At 53.5% G+C, this 14,068-nt stretch overlaps 1 protein-coding gene across 1 annotated transcript in view; it reads left to right on the top strand.

The window, feature by feature from the left end:
* Nucleotides 1-6,921: 6,921 nt before the first annotated feature.
* The window catches only part of Ncs1 (neuronal calcium sensor 1), a 40,704-nt gene continuing 33,557 nt past the window's right edge, over nucleotides 6,922-14,068 (top strand). The window contains exon 1 of the mRNA XM_051166754.1: nucleotides 6,922-7,094. Within this exon, the coding sequence (XP_051022711.1) occupies nucleotides 7,031-7,094 (64 nt within the window). The 5' untranslated portion in view covers nucleotides 6,922-7,030. The remainder of the gene's footprint in view (nucleotides 7,095-14,068) is intronic.

The raw sequence follows: 14,068 nt of genomic DNA, 5'->3' as shown, positions 1-14,068 counted from the left end.
AGCATGGCTCATGGTAGCAAGAACATGTGTGTTGGATCCTCACATCTCAGCTGACGAGGAATGGAAAGCCGGCATGCTGGGAGCCCAGCCCACGGGATTGTGCTGCTCTCATTCAGGTTGGTCCTCTTGCCCTGCTAAGCCTGGAGGTGTCCCCACCGTGGTTCCATTTCAGTCAGGTTGACAGTGATGACACACTCACTAGTCCTTTCCCTAACATGCTTCGGAGGGGCTCATCTTTTTCCTACTCTCTGACAAAGCTCTATTCTTAAAAGTTAAAGTAGTTGGGCCCGCTGGCTCACTGTGCTAATCCTGGCACTCTGGGATTCGGGCGGGGGGGTGGGGGGGGGGGGGAGGCCTGAGGCCAGCCTGGTCTACATTGTAAATTCTTGGCCAATCAGGCCTACATAGTGATATACTGCCTCAGAAAAAAAAGGGTTTGTAGTTGTTTGTCTTTTTTTTTTTTTTTTCTTCAGTGCTATGGGTTGGGCCCAGGGCCTGGCACATGCTGGGCAAGGCTCTGTACACTGAACCCAAGCCCAGCCCTCAGGACAGTAACATGTTGCCATGGGCTTTGTGCAATAACTTTTGGAGACATCTGATCGACACATAGCAGAGGTGTACATTTGTGGCGCACAGTGTGGTTAGTCCCTACAGAAACTCTCAAATCCCATGGTGATCCAAAAAGCATGGCAATCAAATCCAGGTGGGTGGTACCCCTGGCTCCTCAAATGGTCATTTCTTGTCTGCTGGAGAGCTTAGCAGTTAGGACTAGTTAGCTATGCAATGCATAATTAGTCAGTGTGAACATCAGGCGCCATACTGGGCTGTGGAACTGAATTTTCCTGTCTGGTGGCTTCTGTGTTTGTTTTTCCTCAGTGCTGGGGATGGAACCCAGGGCCTTGAACATGCTAGGCAGGTATTCTACTGAGCTCCACCCCAGTCCCTAACTGTGTTTTCTTTTCTTTTCTTTCTTTCTTTCTTTTTAAAGATTTATTTATTATGTATACAGTGTTCTGACTACATGTACACTCGCTCGCACACTAGAAGAGGGCACCAGGTCTCACCAGATCTCATTGTAGATGGTTGTGAGCCATCATGTGGTTGCTGGGAATTGAACTCAGGACCTTTGGAAGCAGAGACAGTGCTCTTAACCTCTGAGCCATCTCTCCAGCCCTAACTGTGTTTTCTTAACCTGCTATCGAGCCTCTCTCTGCTCTTCCTCAACAGCCTTCCATGTCAGAGTCTAGCACCCACTTCCAGATGGCTTTTAAGATATTTATTTATTTATTTATTAGTGCGTGTGTGCAGTGCATGTGTGTGTGTGTGTGTGTGTGCACACACACACACACACGCACACCACTGAATGCTCTGAATTTGGAGTTACAGACAGTTGTGCAGGGCACTGAACTCAGGGCCTCCGGAAGAGCAACCAGGACATAATAACTGAGCCTTCTTCTTTCCAGCCCCCAGATGGTCTTATGAAACAACAGGAAGGACTTGGCTTTGCTGAAGGTGGAGGGTGGGCTGAGGGTGGGCTTAGATACGCTCTCAGACCACAGCCCACCTCTTCTTGTTCCCCATGTCTGGGAGACAGAGGACAAGCTCTCGGGCGGATCTGTGGTCCAGGAGAGCCTTCTTTTTCTCCTCAAGCTGTTTGCACCCGAGCAAAACGATGTGCCCAGCTAGCCAGATGGCTCAGCAGCTAAGAATGCTGTCTGTTCTTGCAGAGGACCCGGGTTCAGCTGCCAGCACCACGTGGCAGCTCACCACTCACTTATTCTTCCAGCCTCCAAGAGCACTGAGCACCCAGCCAACACACATGTTGCACAGACATACATGTGGGACGAACACTCATATACATAAAAAAATAGCACACCTTTCTATCTGGGTGTAGCGGCACATGTCTTTAATCCCAGTGCTTGGGAGGCAGAGGCAGGCGATTTCTGAGTCTGAGGCCAGCCTGGTCTACAGAGTGAATTTCAGGACAGCCAGGGCGATGCAGAGAAACCTTATCTTGAAAAACCAAGACAAGACAAAACAAAAGCCATCTTTTAAAAAAACTTCACACACTGTCTTCGTAAAAAACAACTTTGACAATTTCATATATATATATATATATATATATATATATATATATATATATATATGCCCATAAGACAATATTCCTTGACTCCCTTCTCTATTGTCTGTGCTGAGAGTATTTTTTTGAAATTGTTTTTATTTTATCTTATGTGTATGGGTGTTGTTAAGTTTCAAGCCCAGGACAAACAGCTGAGGTGCCTACTAAACATATCAAAATAGACCTGGCCGCCAGGTTCTCCCAGCTTCCCTCAGTCCCTACCTGCTACAGGGCCCTCCTGACTGGCATTCTTTGTCCTCTACACTAAAGTCCTGCCAAGGGGCTGCGCTGCCCGTCCCACAGCTGCCCTTCCGTATATAATCCAGTCACTTTGGTTACCTGGTCTTTGGTGCCTCCTGACGGCTGCACCTGCTCCCCTCTCTCCCCTCTCGCTCCTGTCTGCCCTCCTTCTCCTCTCTCCTCTCCCTCCCCTCTCTCCCCTCCTACCTCTCCTCACCTGGCTCAGGGTCATGTCCACTCTGGATTCTCCCAGATATCCCGGGGCCAGTCATGCCCCTCCTTTCCTTTTTTTTTTTTTTTTAAATTTCTTCTTTCATCCAGGTGTTCTCCGCCTCTGCATACATGCCTTACATGTGTGCCCAAGGAAGCCAGAAGAGGGAGTTGGACCTCCCAGAACTGGAGTTAACAAATGGGCTGTGAGCTGCCACATGTGTGGCTGAAATCAGACTAGAGTCCTCTGGAAGAACAGCAAATGCTCTGAATCCCTTGCCCAGCTCTCCCCAGCCTGCCTCCTACTTCCTCTGTGCCACCTTTCCTCCTCAACGCTCCCTGAGCCTTGGAGGGGAAGATGTCACCAATGTGTTTATTGTTTGGTTTGTTTTCAAGTTTATTTATTTATTCCAGGTGTTTGTATGTGTGTGTGAACTTGCGTCCCACAAAGTGCCCATGGAGGCAATAGGACAGTTCTATGTTTTTTGTTTTGTTTTTGTTTTTGTTTTTTGATTTTTCGAGACAGGGTTTCTCTGTGTAGCCTTGGCTGTCCTGGTCTCTCTTTGTAGACCAGGCTGGGCTCATACTCACAGCGATCCACCTACCTCTGCCTCCTGAGTGCTGGGATTAAAGGCATGCGCCACCACCGCCCGGCTGCATTCAAAGGTTTTTATGGTTATTTTATGTGAGTGTGTATGCCTTATTTGCATGTAGGTATGTATGCGCTCCACATGTGTGCCCGGTGCCCTTAGAGGTCGGAAGAAGAAAGCTTGGATCCCCTAGGACTGGAGTTATGGGTGGTTGTGAGCTAGCAATGGTGGCTTTAAAAAAAGAGCGTGTGTGCATGTGTGTACAGGTGTGTGAGTGGGCACATGTGCATGCATGTGAAATCAGAGGTCAGCTTCAGGAGCCCCTGTCATTGGGACGTGGGCTCCCACTAGGGGAGACCAGCGAGCTCAGGGATTTCCTGTCTCAGCCTTGCCTAGTACTGGGATTACATGTGCATGCCACAATGCCTGGTTTCTGAACCCATACTGTGGACATGTGTGGTGTGTGTATGCATGCATGCATGCATGCACATGTGTACACAGGCACGTGTGTGCGTGTGCCTGTGGGGGTTAGAGGTTGGCATCAGGGGTCTTCTTCGACCACTCTTCGCTTGAATTTACTAAGGCAGAGTCTCTCATGGAGGCTCGAACTCACGGATTAAGTAAGTCTAGCTGGCCAGCTTGCCAAACGCTGGGATTGCAGGTAGGCTGCCACACGGCTGGCTTGTGGAGATCAAACATGGGTCCTCAGACCTTTGAAACAAGCACTTTATCAACTGAGCTATCACCTCAATTCTCCAGTCTGCCCCCACAATCAAGTGTTCACCCTATCCAAGTAGCCTTCAGCTCTTCACCTTAGCTGTACTAGCGCTGGAATCACAGGTATATACCACCATGCCCATGTGTGCCACCGTGCCCATGTGTGCCACTGTGCCTCTGTGTGCCACCGTGCCCCTGTATGCCACCATACCTGTGTGTGGCACCATGCCCATGTGTGTCACCATGCCCATGTGTGCCACTGTGCCCATGTGTGCCACCGTGCCCATGTGTGCCACCATTGGCAGCAAATTAGGTGGCTTTCATGAGAAGAGGCAGCAAGAGTGCTCTCTGCCCTCTCCCTGTCTTGGCCTGGACTCAACCAGCAGGGCCACCACCAGATGAGGTCTCTGGACCTTGAACCCCCACAGCCTTGAAGCAGAATAAACCCCTTCTAACTATAATTCTCCCAGTTGGCCACAGACAATGGCTTTGCCCCTTTGCCCCACCTCGCCCACCCTGGGAGCTGCTCTTGTCCCAGCTGTGCTCCCCTGGTGCCACACAGAGCCTTACTTTGTCCTCAGCTCCCTCCCTTCTCTCCAGGGGCTCACAGACCCCGGCCTTGGACCTGCCATCCCTGCCTTACATCTGACATTGCCAGCTTATTGTGCCATTCTCCTTGGTTATGTAACACGTTGTCTATTTTGTGGTTTGTTCGTGGTTTCTAGTGCCCAGTGGTGCCTGGTGCATAGTAGGTGCCCAGTAAATACCAGCCCAATGTTATTTCTTGTGAGAAGCCAGGCACTTCCCTGACTCCTGTATTCTCTAGAGTTCTCCTGTTTTCGTTTGTTTGTTTGTTTTTTTGTTTTGTTTTTGTTTGTTTGGTTTTTCGAGACAGAGTTTCTCTGTGTAGCCTTAACTGTCCTGGACTCGCTTTGTAGACCAGGCAGGCCTCGAACTCACAGTGATCCACCTGCCTCTGCCTCCTGAGTGCTTAAAGGCTAAAGGGATTAAAGGCATGTGCCGCCACGCCCAGCTGTTTGTTGGGTTTTTGTTTGTTTGTTTGTTTGTTTTTTGCATAGTGTTTGTGACCAGTGTGGTTTTGTGGTTGTCATGGGACAGGTTGAGGCATGCCCATTTCTCACACTGGCCACTTGTAACGTCCCCAGTCTCCTGCATAGCACCGAACACATGGCATGACACCTGGGTTTCTGTAGAGCTTAAAAAAAAAAAAATCAAACAAAACTTCATGTAATTCAGACTGTCCTTGAACTCGATGTGTGGCTGAGGCTGGCCTTGAGCTTTTGATCTTTCTGCCTCCACCTCCTGAGCAAGGGATGACAGGCAGGCCTGGCTCACAGCGCTGTAAGGCTTTAACTGCTAACTCGGTTGCTGGAGTTTCTGTGTGGAGAGGCTGGCCAGCTCTGAGCCTCTTCCCATGGCCTTTCCCTGCACACCATTTTGTATTGATTCTCTAAGCTGGGACACCCCGCTCCGACCTCTAGCGCAGATTCCTCCAGCTGTGGCACAGTGCCAGCTTCTGGGGTCTATGCCTGCCCACTCCCTATATCGAACGAGCCTTTCATGCCAGCAAGCTGGGACCTGGGTCTAGCCAGGCCTCATGTCAGGGAAGAATTAGAGGTTGTCTGAAGGCTGGAGACACAGGGGAGAGAGGTGGGGTTGAAAGGTACCACTGCCAAGGTTGTTCAACCTTCTGGACCCTCTGAACGGGAGAAAAAGCAGTTCTGTCCGTGTTTGCATCCATGCTGGCTCGGGAGGGGATGGCTCCATCCTGCCATGGTCTGTCCAGGCCTCCTGCTCCTGGCAAGGTCACAGGGTCGTTCCTTCCCGCTCGTTCCCTACCCTTTCCCTGAGACCTTTCCCTCCTAATGCTGTCTAAGCTGGTTGTGAATCAGGGACCCTACTGCCTCTGCTCCCTGTGTAGCTGGCCTCCCAGGCCTCCGCCACCAAGACTGGCTCACAGAGGTTGCCCTCGGCCTTCTGAGAGAAGGACATACCAACCACCCCACGCCTTCTTTAGGAGAAGCAAATCACACTGAACTGACCAGTACAAGTTTCCCTGAGTCTCTCCTCAGTTGCCAGCCTCTAAGTATCCTGGCGTGGAGCCCTGCTAGCAGGCTCAGCTCCCCCTGGTCTCTTCAAGTAAGCCTGACAACAGGGAAGGCATGAACTGCCTGTATGGTACTCCTGGACCCCGCGGACAGAGGCCAGGTCCTTGGGGAAAGCGGGCTTGCCAGGCTGGTTTCCAGAGGCTCTGGCCCTTCTGCCTGGCCTCAGATCGTTCCCAGCCTTGCCTGATGCCAGGGGTGGGAGCGGGAGGTGGGGGAGACTGCTCTCCCTCCCAGGCCAGACACCTTCCAGGTTAGGTACCCCAAGGTCGGGCATATGTTCCCACCGCAACCCGTGCCAGCCAGCTCATGAGGACCCTCCCAGAGAGGCCTGGGATCGCGCCTGTCCTGTTGGCTGTCGTGTCCCCAGCGCCCAACACATCCAAGTGGAATGAATGAACTGCGCCGGGCAGGGACTTGGCCTCATTCACGTCCAATTTTCCGGGCTCTCCCTGGCCACGCCGCAGCGAGGACTGGGAAGGATCCACGGAGGGGGTGGTGCGGCGACCTCCCGGGCGTCCCCGGAGAGCCAACAGGAGAGGGGGGTGCCTCAACGCGAGGTGCACGCCTGTCGGTGCTGGGCGGGAGGTGGTGCCAGGCTCTGAGTGGCGGCTCCGAGTCCACCCCTGGCGCGCCGGTGCGGGCGGGAGGCGGGGAGCGTAGGGGCGGCGGCGGCGCAGCGGTAGCGAGCATGTGCTACGCAGCCCAGTAACCAGGGACGACCGCCGCTACTGAGAGCCGGCGGCTGCGGCGCCTAGCCCCGTGCAACTCCACGCCGTGACCGCCTGCACCGTCAAAGGCCTGGCCCTCGCCGCCGGGTCCCCGAGGCCCCTAGAGCCGCTAGCTGCGATCGCGCAGCGCGCCGGAGCCCCGCGCACGGGACGCGCGGGCACGGCTAGACAAAGGCGCGGCCCCGGCCTGGCCCAGCCCGGCCTGCCGGCCTCCGCGCGCCCCGGCCCGACCCATCCGCTCCCACTGGGCGCCCGGAGAGGGTCCGGCCCGGGGAGCGGGGGCCGCGGCCGCCGAGCATGGGGAAATCCAACAGCAAGTTGAAGCCCGAAGTTGTGGAGGAGCTGACCAGAAAAACCTACTGTGAGTGTACCCCCATCCCGGATCCCAGATTACCCATCTTGCTGCGACCTTCCCTCCGCCCTTCCCGGCCGCGCCCCTGGCCCGCACCTGGCCCATTGTTCTACCCGCGCCCCCGCCCAGGGCCTTAGAAGGATGTCGCCTGTCAGCGTGCGCCCCGGACCACCCTAGATTCTCAGGGCACCCTTAGGCTACCCGCCGCCCTGCTCAAGTCTGAAGGGCTCGGGCTGTGCCGGGGCAGGGGGCGGTGGTCCCAGGAGGGGGCGCCCGGGCGTAGTGTGGCTCTCCTGCTTGGAACGGGGTGGGTGGGTGATTCATGCCTAATGATGCTGCTGCGGCTCTTGCCTCTGAGAGATTGGCCTGTCGCCCCCTCCCTGGCAAGTGTGACTGTGTGTTAGGAGGGAGAGGGCTGGTAGAATCCTAGGCGGTGACAGCAAGGGTCCAAGGGTCCTGGGTGCCCTATTGAATGTCGCACTGTTAAGGCTGTATTCTCTGTCACATCTTTTCCTTGCTCCTGTCTCTTTGCCGCACCAGGAAATGGGTTTACACAGCGCAAGCTGACGGGTGAGGGAAGGTCTGTCCCACTTCACGGTCCTCTAGATCGGTCCCTGGGGTGGCTCTCCACTTGCTCAACTTCACAGATCGGTCCCTCAGTGTCTCCACACCAGGTGTCTCTCTCCTAGCAACCTCTTCAGGGGGTGGTCCTGGAAGTGGGTCCCAGGCAGCTTTTGGCTGAGCCCTCTCTGCACCATCTAAAAAGACAGGCAGTTGACTGGCAGCTGGGTGTAGATCGAGGCTCTGGTGCAGAGCGTGGTCTCTGCTCTCCATTGCTCCCATACCCGTCTTCTGAGCACGTTTGCAGGTCTTGGCCAACCCAGCTCCTTAGCTCCATGCTTCGCACCCTCCACAGACTCAGAACAAAGGGGGCTTTACTGACTGGGCTCTTCTGGCCCCTGTCCTGAGGAATTGCGCACCAGGGAGGTCACATCCCGAAACTGCTCCTGGAGAGGTGCCCTTCCCAGCCATGGCCACCCACTCTCTCATTCCAGATTGGGTAGGTCCCCTTTTCTAGCTTGTTGCTGTTTGTGAGGTTGATTGGACCCTCAAAGGTGTTGCCCACAGTCATTTGCAGGTAGGCTGTTGGTGGGTCTGGGGAGGGCAGAGGGCTCCACAGATTCTCCAGGAATGGTGCCATGTGGTGTCCCAGGCTGTCCCCATGACGGTAACACTGGGGGCCACTAATGAGCCATTTGAAGTCAATGCCCTGCTTACTGACTGTGTCATGCGCCCTGAGCCTCGTCCTTAGTACAACAGTACACCAACAACTTGGCATGTTCCGGGCACTACAGCTGCTCACGGAGAAGAAACCGAGGCTGAGAGATGTGAGGCGGCGACCTAGGTTGCCTCAGTCTCTAGGCCATACCGGGAACTGCGCCTGTGTATGCTGCTCTGCAGCCATGTCCAGGAGAGACCTCAGGCTTATGCCAAGAGCCTTGCTGTCCTTCCTTTTCCAACTCTGGCCTCATGCTGGATTCAAAAGAGCCTGCGCCCCCTCCCAGGGGCCAACCTCCTTCTCTCCAGCCTGATCTCTGTAAGGCCTGGCCATCAGCTTAGGAAGAATGGGGCCAGAGAAACTCAGTTAGGCACTGGCCTCGTGGCCGAGATGTTCTTAAAGGCCTTTTGTGATGTGTGGCCGTTTTGGTCAGGGATGGAGGTAGCTGGGCGCTTTTCCTCCATCCAAGGCCTTATCAGGGGCTGAGGGGTTCACTTGCCTGTGGCTTGTCTCCCTGTGGACGCTAGCTCCCTCCAGGCAGGTCTTTATGTGGCCAACAGCCATCTCTCACAGTGTGGGTGCTTAGTAGGCCTGCAGGTCTTTGTGGAAGTAAACTAATCTCATCAGGTGCAGCAGAGAGTGCTTGCAGGCTCTACTTGGGCTGCTTCTTTCTCGTGAAGCATGGCAGCATCTACTTTTTCTTCCGGGGCAATTCTGAGTAGGGGTTCAGGAGACACATCATCAAGGAAGGATCCCCCCGAATGTCTGGGCTGAGTTCTGGGATGGATCCTTGCAAGTGTAAGTTGCAAGGCTGGAGAGATGGGTCAGTGTGAAAAGCACGGGGACCAGAGTTCAGGTCCCCAGTCCCCACCCACGTAAGAGCCGGATACTGTGGCTCACGTGTGTAACTCCAGCACCTCAGAGGCAGACACAGAGGGGATCCTGGGAGCTCACTGGCCAGCCAGTCTAGTGGAAATGGTGAGCTCGAGAGACACCAGCTCAAACGATAAGGCGGAGGAGCTGGAGAGTTGGCTTAACGGTTAAGAATTAGCATGCTGCTCTTTCTTAGAGACCAGAGTTTCAATTCCCAGTCCCCACGTCTGTGGCTCACAACTGCCTGTAACTCCATCTCAACTTGAGCCAAAGTCTCTTGGTCTCTATGGGCTCTGTGGTCACATGCTCAGCTCCCTACACCCCGTGCACATAATTAAAGCTAAAAGCAAAAAACAAAACAAACAAACAATAACAACAAAACAAAACAAAAAGCTAAAAACAAACCTTTAAAAGCAAAATGAATTAGAGAGAGCCATAGAAGAAGACACGGAACGTTGACCTCTGTCCTCCCTCTGCATTCTACACACACACAGACACACACACACACACACACAGACACACACACACACACACACACACACACACACACACTCACACCCCAACACGTGGAACAAGAGTATTGATTGTGGTTCTGGTCCTGGGGAGACCTAGTTGAAGAAACGGAGCTTGACTGATGCGGCAAGTCCTTGGGTGGTGTCCTTGCTCCAGGGTCCAGGTTGGGGCCCCAGTGGTCTCTCCTCAGTCTATGCATACCATCCTGGGTGGTGTGGGTCCTACTATGCTTTGTGGTCGGCGTGAGCGGGAGGGGAGGGCTGCAGGCTCTATGAGAATCTCCCACGAGGACGTGACATCACACCCGGATTCACACCTGGCTCCAGCCTGGCAGAAGCTGAGCATCTATCAGGCTCACTGCCCTGGAACTTCCTCTGCTCTTCCGATGGAGATGAGAGTATCTGCTGACGCTGCGCACACCTGCCTTCACTGCCCCATCTCTAGGGGCAGCGGGAAGACTCTTCACCTCTGGCCCCCAGCCTAGACCAGACTCTGTGTGTGTGTGTGTGTGGCGGGGGGGGGGGGGGGGGGCGGTGGGGAGGGGAAGAGTCGTCTGCCTCCCTCTCTCTGAGCTGATTGGTGAGGGTGATGCATCCTTTATATTTAAACTGAGGGGTAGGTCCTCCCTCTTGCCTGGCTGAGCCCCGCCTTCCTCCTTTGCAAAACGACTATGGTCTTGATAGGAGGAAATGAACAGATGAGTTCTGGGTCAGTATCCAGTGACTGCTCCTGAGCATGTCACTGTCACTTTGAATGCATTATTCACATCCATCCCAGACCCCCTCCCCGCCGCCCCCCCTCCCGCATCTCCTTCTACTCCAATGCTGGCATGGAAACCGGGGCCCGGCACACACAAAGCAAGTGCCCTATCAGGGGCAGAGCCTTGAGCCTCACCATGAACCAGCCTTAAATGTCTTTTGTGGGCGGGTTTCGTCTCTGCAGATGGCTCTTCCTGTCATCCTAGTCTTCATGCCTAGCACAGGAACTTGGGATGGAGTGAGTGAGTTCTGGGCTTTTTTCACCCCTAAGGCCCCATAGGCCCTTGCTTCTACATGGCTGCCCGCCACCTCACTTGGTCATGTTGGAACTGCTCCTGCCCGCCATTCACTGAGTGCCCACTCTGCTGGGCACACGGACATAGAAGGAAGGAGAAGCGCAGTTCCTGCCTCACGTGGAAACTGGCCAGGTGGCACACAAATCCTTTGTCCTGGCCTTGGTGCATGCCAGGGGCCGAGCTACCTTCCTCCTCCCTAGTCTCTCCCCATCCCACATTTCTGCTGGCCCCCCAGAGATCTCCTGTTCAGGAGCTGAGGGAGGGGAGGGCTCTTCTTATCATTTGGTCAGTTGCAGCTTCGTCTTGACCTTGCCTGCCAACCTTGAGCCTCCTCGGCTGCTTTCTAGCACAGAGATCAGGGAAGAGCAGGAGCGAGTGTGTTCCGTGGTTGCACAGCAGCAGGCATCACTGGAACCTGGAGGTCACCCTGGTCCCAGATGGGGTCAGTTTGAGAGGAGCGGGGATTTGCCGGTTGGACTCTTGGGTTTCTGGTTTAGGGCTGTCCAGGCACCCAAGGAAGGCCATTGTAGAGGATAGAAGGTGCTCCCTGGCTGTTACTGCCGCACAGCTCTGTCGGAGAGCAGACTTGGATGAGGCAGGCTCTGACCTCTATCCGGAGCTGGAGTGATGGCTGCATTGGGATGTGGTGGGCAAGTCATCAGTGCCCGGGAGAGGGGAGGAGAAAGGGGTTCCTGTTGTTCCCAAGTGCCTTTCCTCCTTCACTGAGGGTGGAACCAAAACAGCAAGAGAAACTTAGGTGAGATGCTGGGGTGGACTTCTAGGTAGGACAGCCCCGCTCTGTGGAGAGCAGGCTAGTTCCCCTACAGGCTCTGTGGCCTCTGTGTCTTCGGCTGACACTTGTCTTCATGGCTGCATGGTTCTACAGGAAAAGATAATGCTTTGAGGGCCAGAGAGGGCCTGGGGCCTCAGGGCAGCAGAGGCCGAGGGTAGGATTAGGGCTCAGTAGCCTAGATATTGGGAGATCCCAGCATAGTGACCCCCTCCTGTGGTGGGGCCCAGACCACTCTTCCTAATGATGAAGTCTGGAGGTGAGGATTCGGCCTACATGAAGGGGTTAATCTGGAGCCTGGCGTTGTGTGCTCCCCTGGCAACCTCCAGGCACGGCTTGCCGCAGGCTGGCGATGTGTACATCTGACTGGTCAGCGTAGGACTTGGACCATGAAGTCTGGCTTCTTCCCTGTCCCTGCTGCCCAGGGTTCTATGTGGAATGTGACTGGCTCCTCCTGACACCTTCCTAGAGAGCTCTTCCAACCCAGGTGTCTTGCCCTGGCAGCCCACACTACCTCAGGATTGAGGCCTGTCTGCTCCAGGGTGAGGTTTGAGGCTCCTGTGGCACAGGCTGCGGGGACACTGGGGGTGAGTGGGCCTGACCAGAGTCACCCTCAGAAGGTCATGGGCGGGAACTTGGATATTTTCCAAGATGGGTGGGGAGCTGTGGAAGGAAGGTTCCAGAGTTGGGGGACACTGAGAAGTTAAGCTTGGAAAAGGCGTTCTTGGCTATAGCCCCCCCAAAATGAAGGATGCAATAAAGGGAACCAAGGAAGATCATGGCAATGAATTAGGGGTGTCACTGGGGATGGCCGGATAGAGTCCAGAGATATTTAAGAGGAATTCTCAGAGGGGGCCACCTTTGGGGTTGTCTGCTTTTAATTGCTAACTTTAATTTTTTTTTGGTTAATTTTATTATTTGCATTATTATTTATTTTGTGTGCCTATGTGGTGTATGTGTGTGTGTGTGTGTGTGTGTGTGTGTGTGTGTGTGTGTGTGTGTATGTGTAGGTCAGAGGAAAAACTATGGGAGTCAGCTCTCTCCTTCTTGGATGAACTCTGGTCACCAGGCTTGAGGGAGAGGCTTTATCCACTTAGCTATCTTACTGGCCCATATTGGATTTAAAAAAAATATTTGTTTTTGGGGTTGGAGAGATGGCTCAGAGGTTAAGAGCACTGGCTGTTCTTCCAAAGGTTCTGAGTTCAATTCCCAGCAACCACATGGTGGCTCATAACCATCTGTAATGAGATCTTCTGACCTGCAGGTGTACACGCAGGCAGAACACTGTATTCATAACAAATAAATAAATCTTAAAAAAAATATTTGTTTTTAATGTTTCGATATACGCGTGCAACACATTTTGATTTAACTGTCTGTTACTAGACAGCTAAATTGCTTCTTCCCCCATTACAGAACTGTAGTGACTATTTCTGCTTTGAGTCTTTATATATGGGCTGGGGATGTGGCAGTTGATAGAGTTTTAGTGGGCCTATATGAACTTACACACACACACACACACACACACACACACACACACACACACACACACAGGCCAGAGCTGAGGATGTGGCAGTTGGTAGAGTCCTTGCTTAGTGGACCTGCATGAACACACACACATACATACACACACATACACACACACACACACACACACACACACACACATACACACGTGGGCCTCCAACTACTAGCCCCAAGAGTCCTCCAGATCAAAGATTTTTCAGTTCTACTTACAAGTAATGAAGGAATGAACTTGAGACAGAATTTCCTTTGTTCTTCCCCGTGAGATCTGAGGCGATGGAGTCAAACTGTGCTGCCCAGTGCTGGCGAGAATGCAGGACAGCAGCCTGTGCTCCCCCATGTTGCTGAAAGGGTGGTTAGAGCACCCTTCTTGGAAAGCAGGTCAGCCTGCTTGGACCAAAAGCCTTTCAAGCCCGGTGCGATAGAGCATGCTGTAGTTCTAGAACTTGCGAGATGGAAGGAGAAAGTCAGCCCAGAATGCACAAGGAGACCTTGCCTTTAAAAGCATGCCATGGCTTTAATTCCATTTAATCCCATTTTGGGTTATTTTTCTTTAAGGAGAGACATGTACAAAGATCTACCCGTTTATTCGTCCATCCGTCTTTTTTTTTTTTGTGTGTGTGTGTTTTGAGACAGGGTTTCTCTGGGTAGCCCTGGCTGTTCTGGAACTCACTCTGTAGACCAGACTGGCCTCCTCCTGCCTCTGCCTCCTAAGGGCTGGGATTAAAGGCATGTGCCACCACCACCTAGCATCTTGGTTAGTTTTTGAGGTAGAGTCTCATGTAACCTGGGATGGCCTCAAATTCACCATGCAGCCTCCTGCCTCACCTCCCAAATGCTGCAATTACAGGGGAGCATCCCCCTACCCTTTTATGTAGTGCTGTGGGTGAAACCCAGGGCCTTGTCTGTGCTAAGCAAGCACTCTGCCGATTGAGTTATATTCACAGCCCTCA

This window comes from Acomys russatus, chromosome 24 (genome assembly GCF_903995435.1).
Source record: "Acomys russatus chromosome 24, mAcoRus1.1, whole genome shotgun sequence".
In the NCBI taxonomy this organism is placed as follows: Eukaryota; Metazoa; Chordata; class Mammalia; order Rodentia; family Muridae; genus Acomys; species Acomys russatus.
The sequence above is the reverse complement of the archived record's forward strand: the minus strand, read 5'-3'. Positions and strand labels throughout refer to the sequence as shown.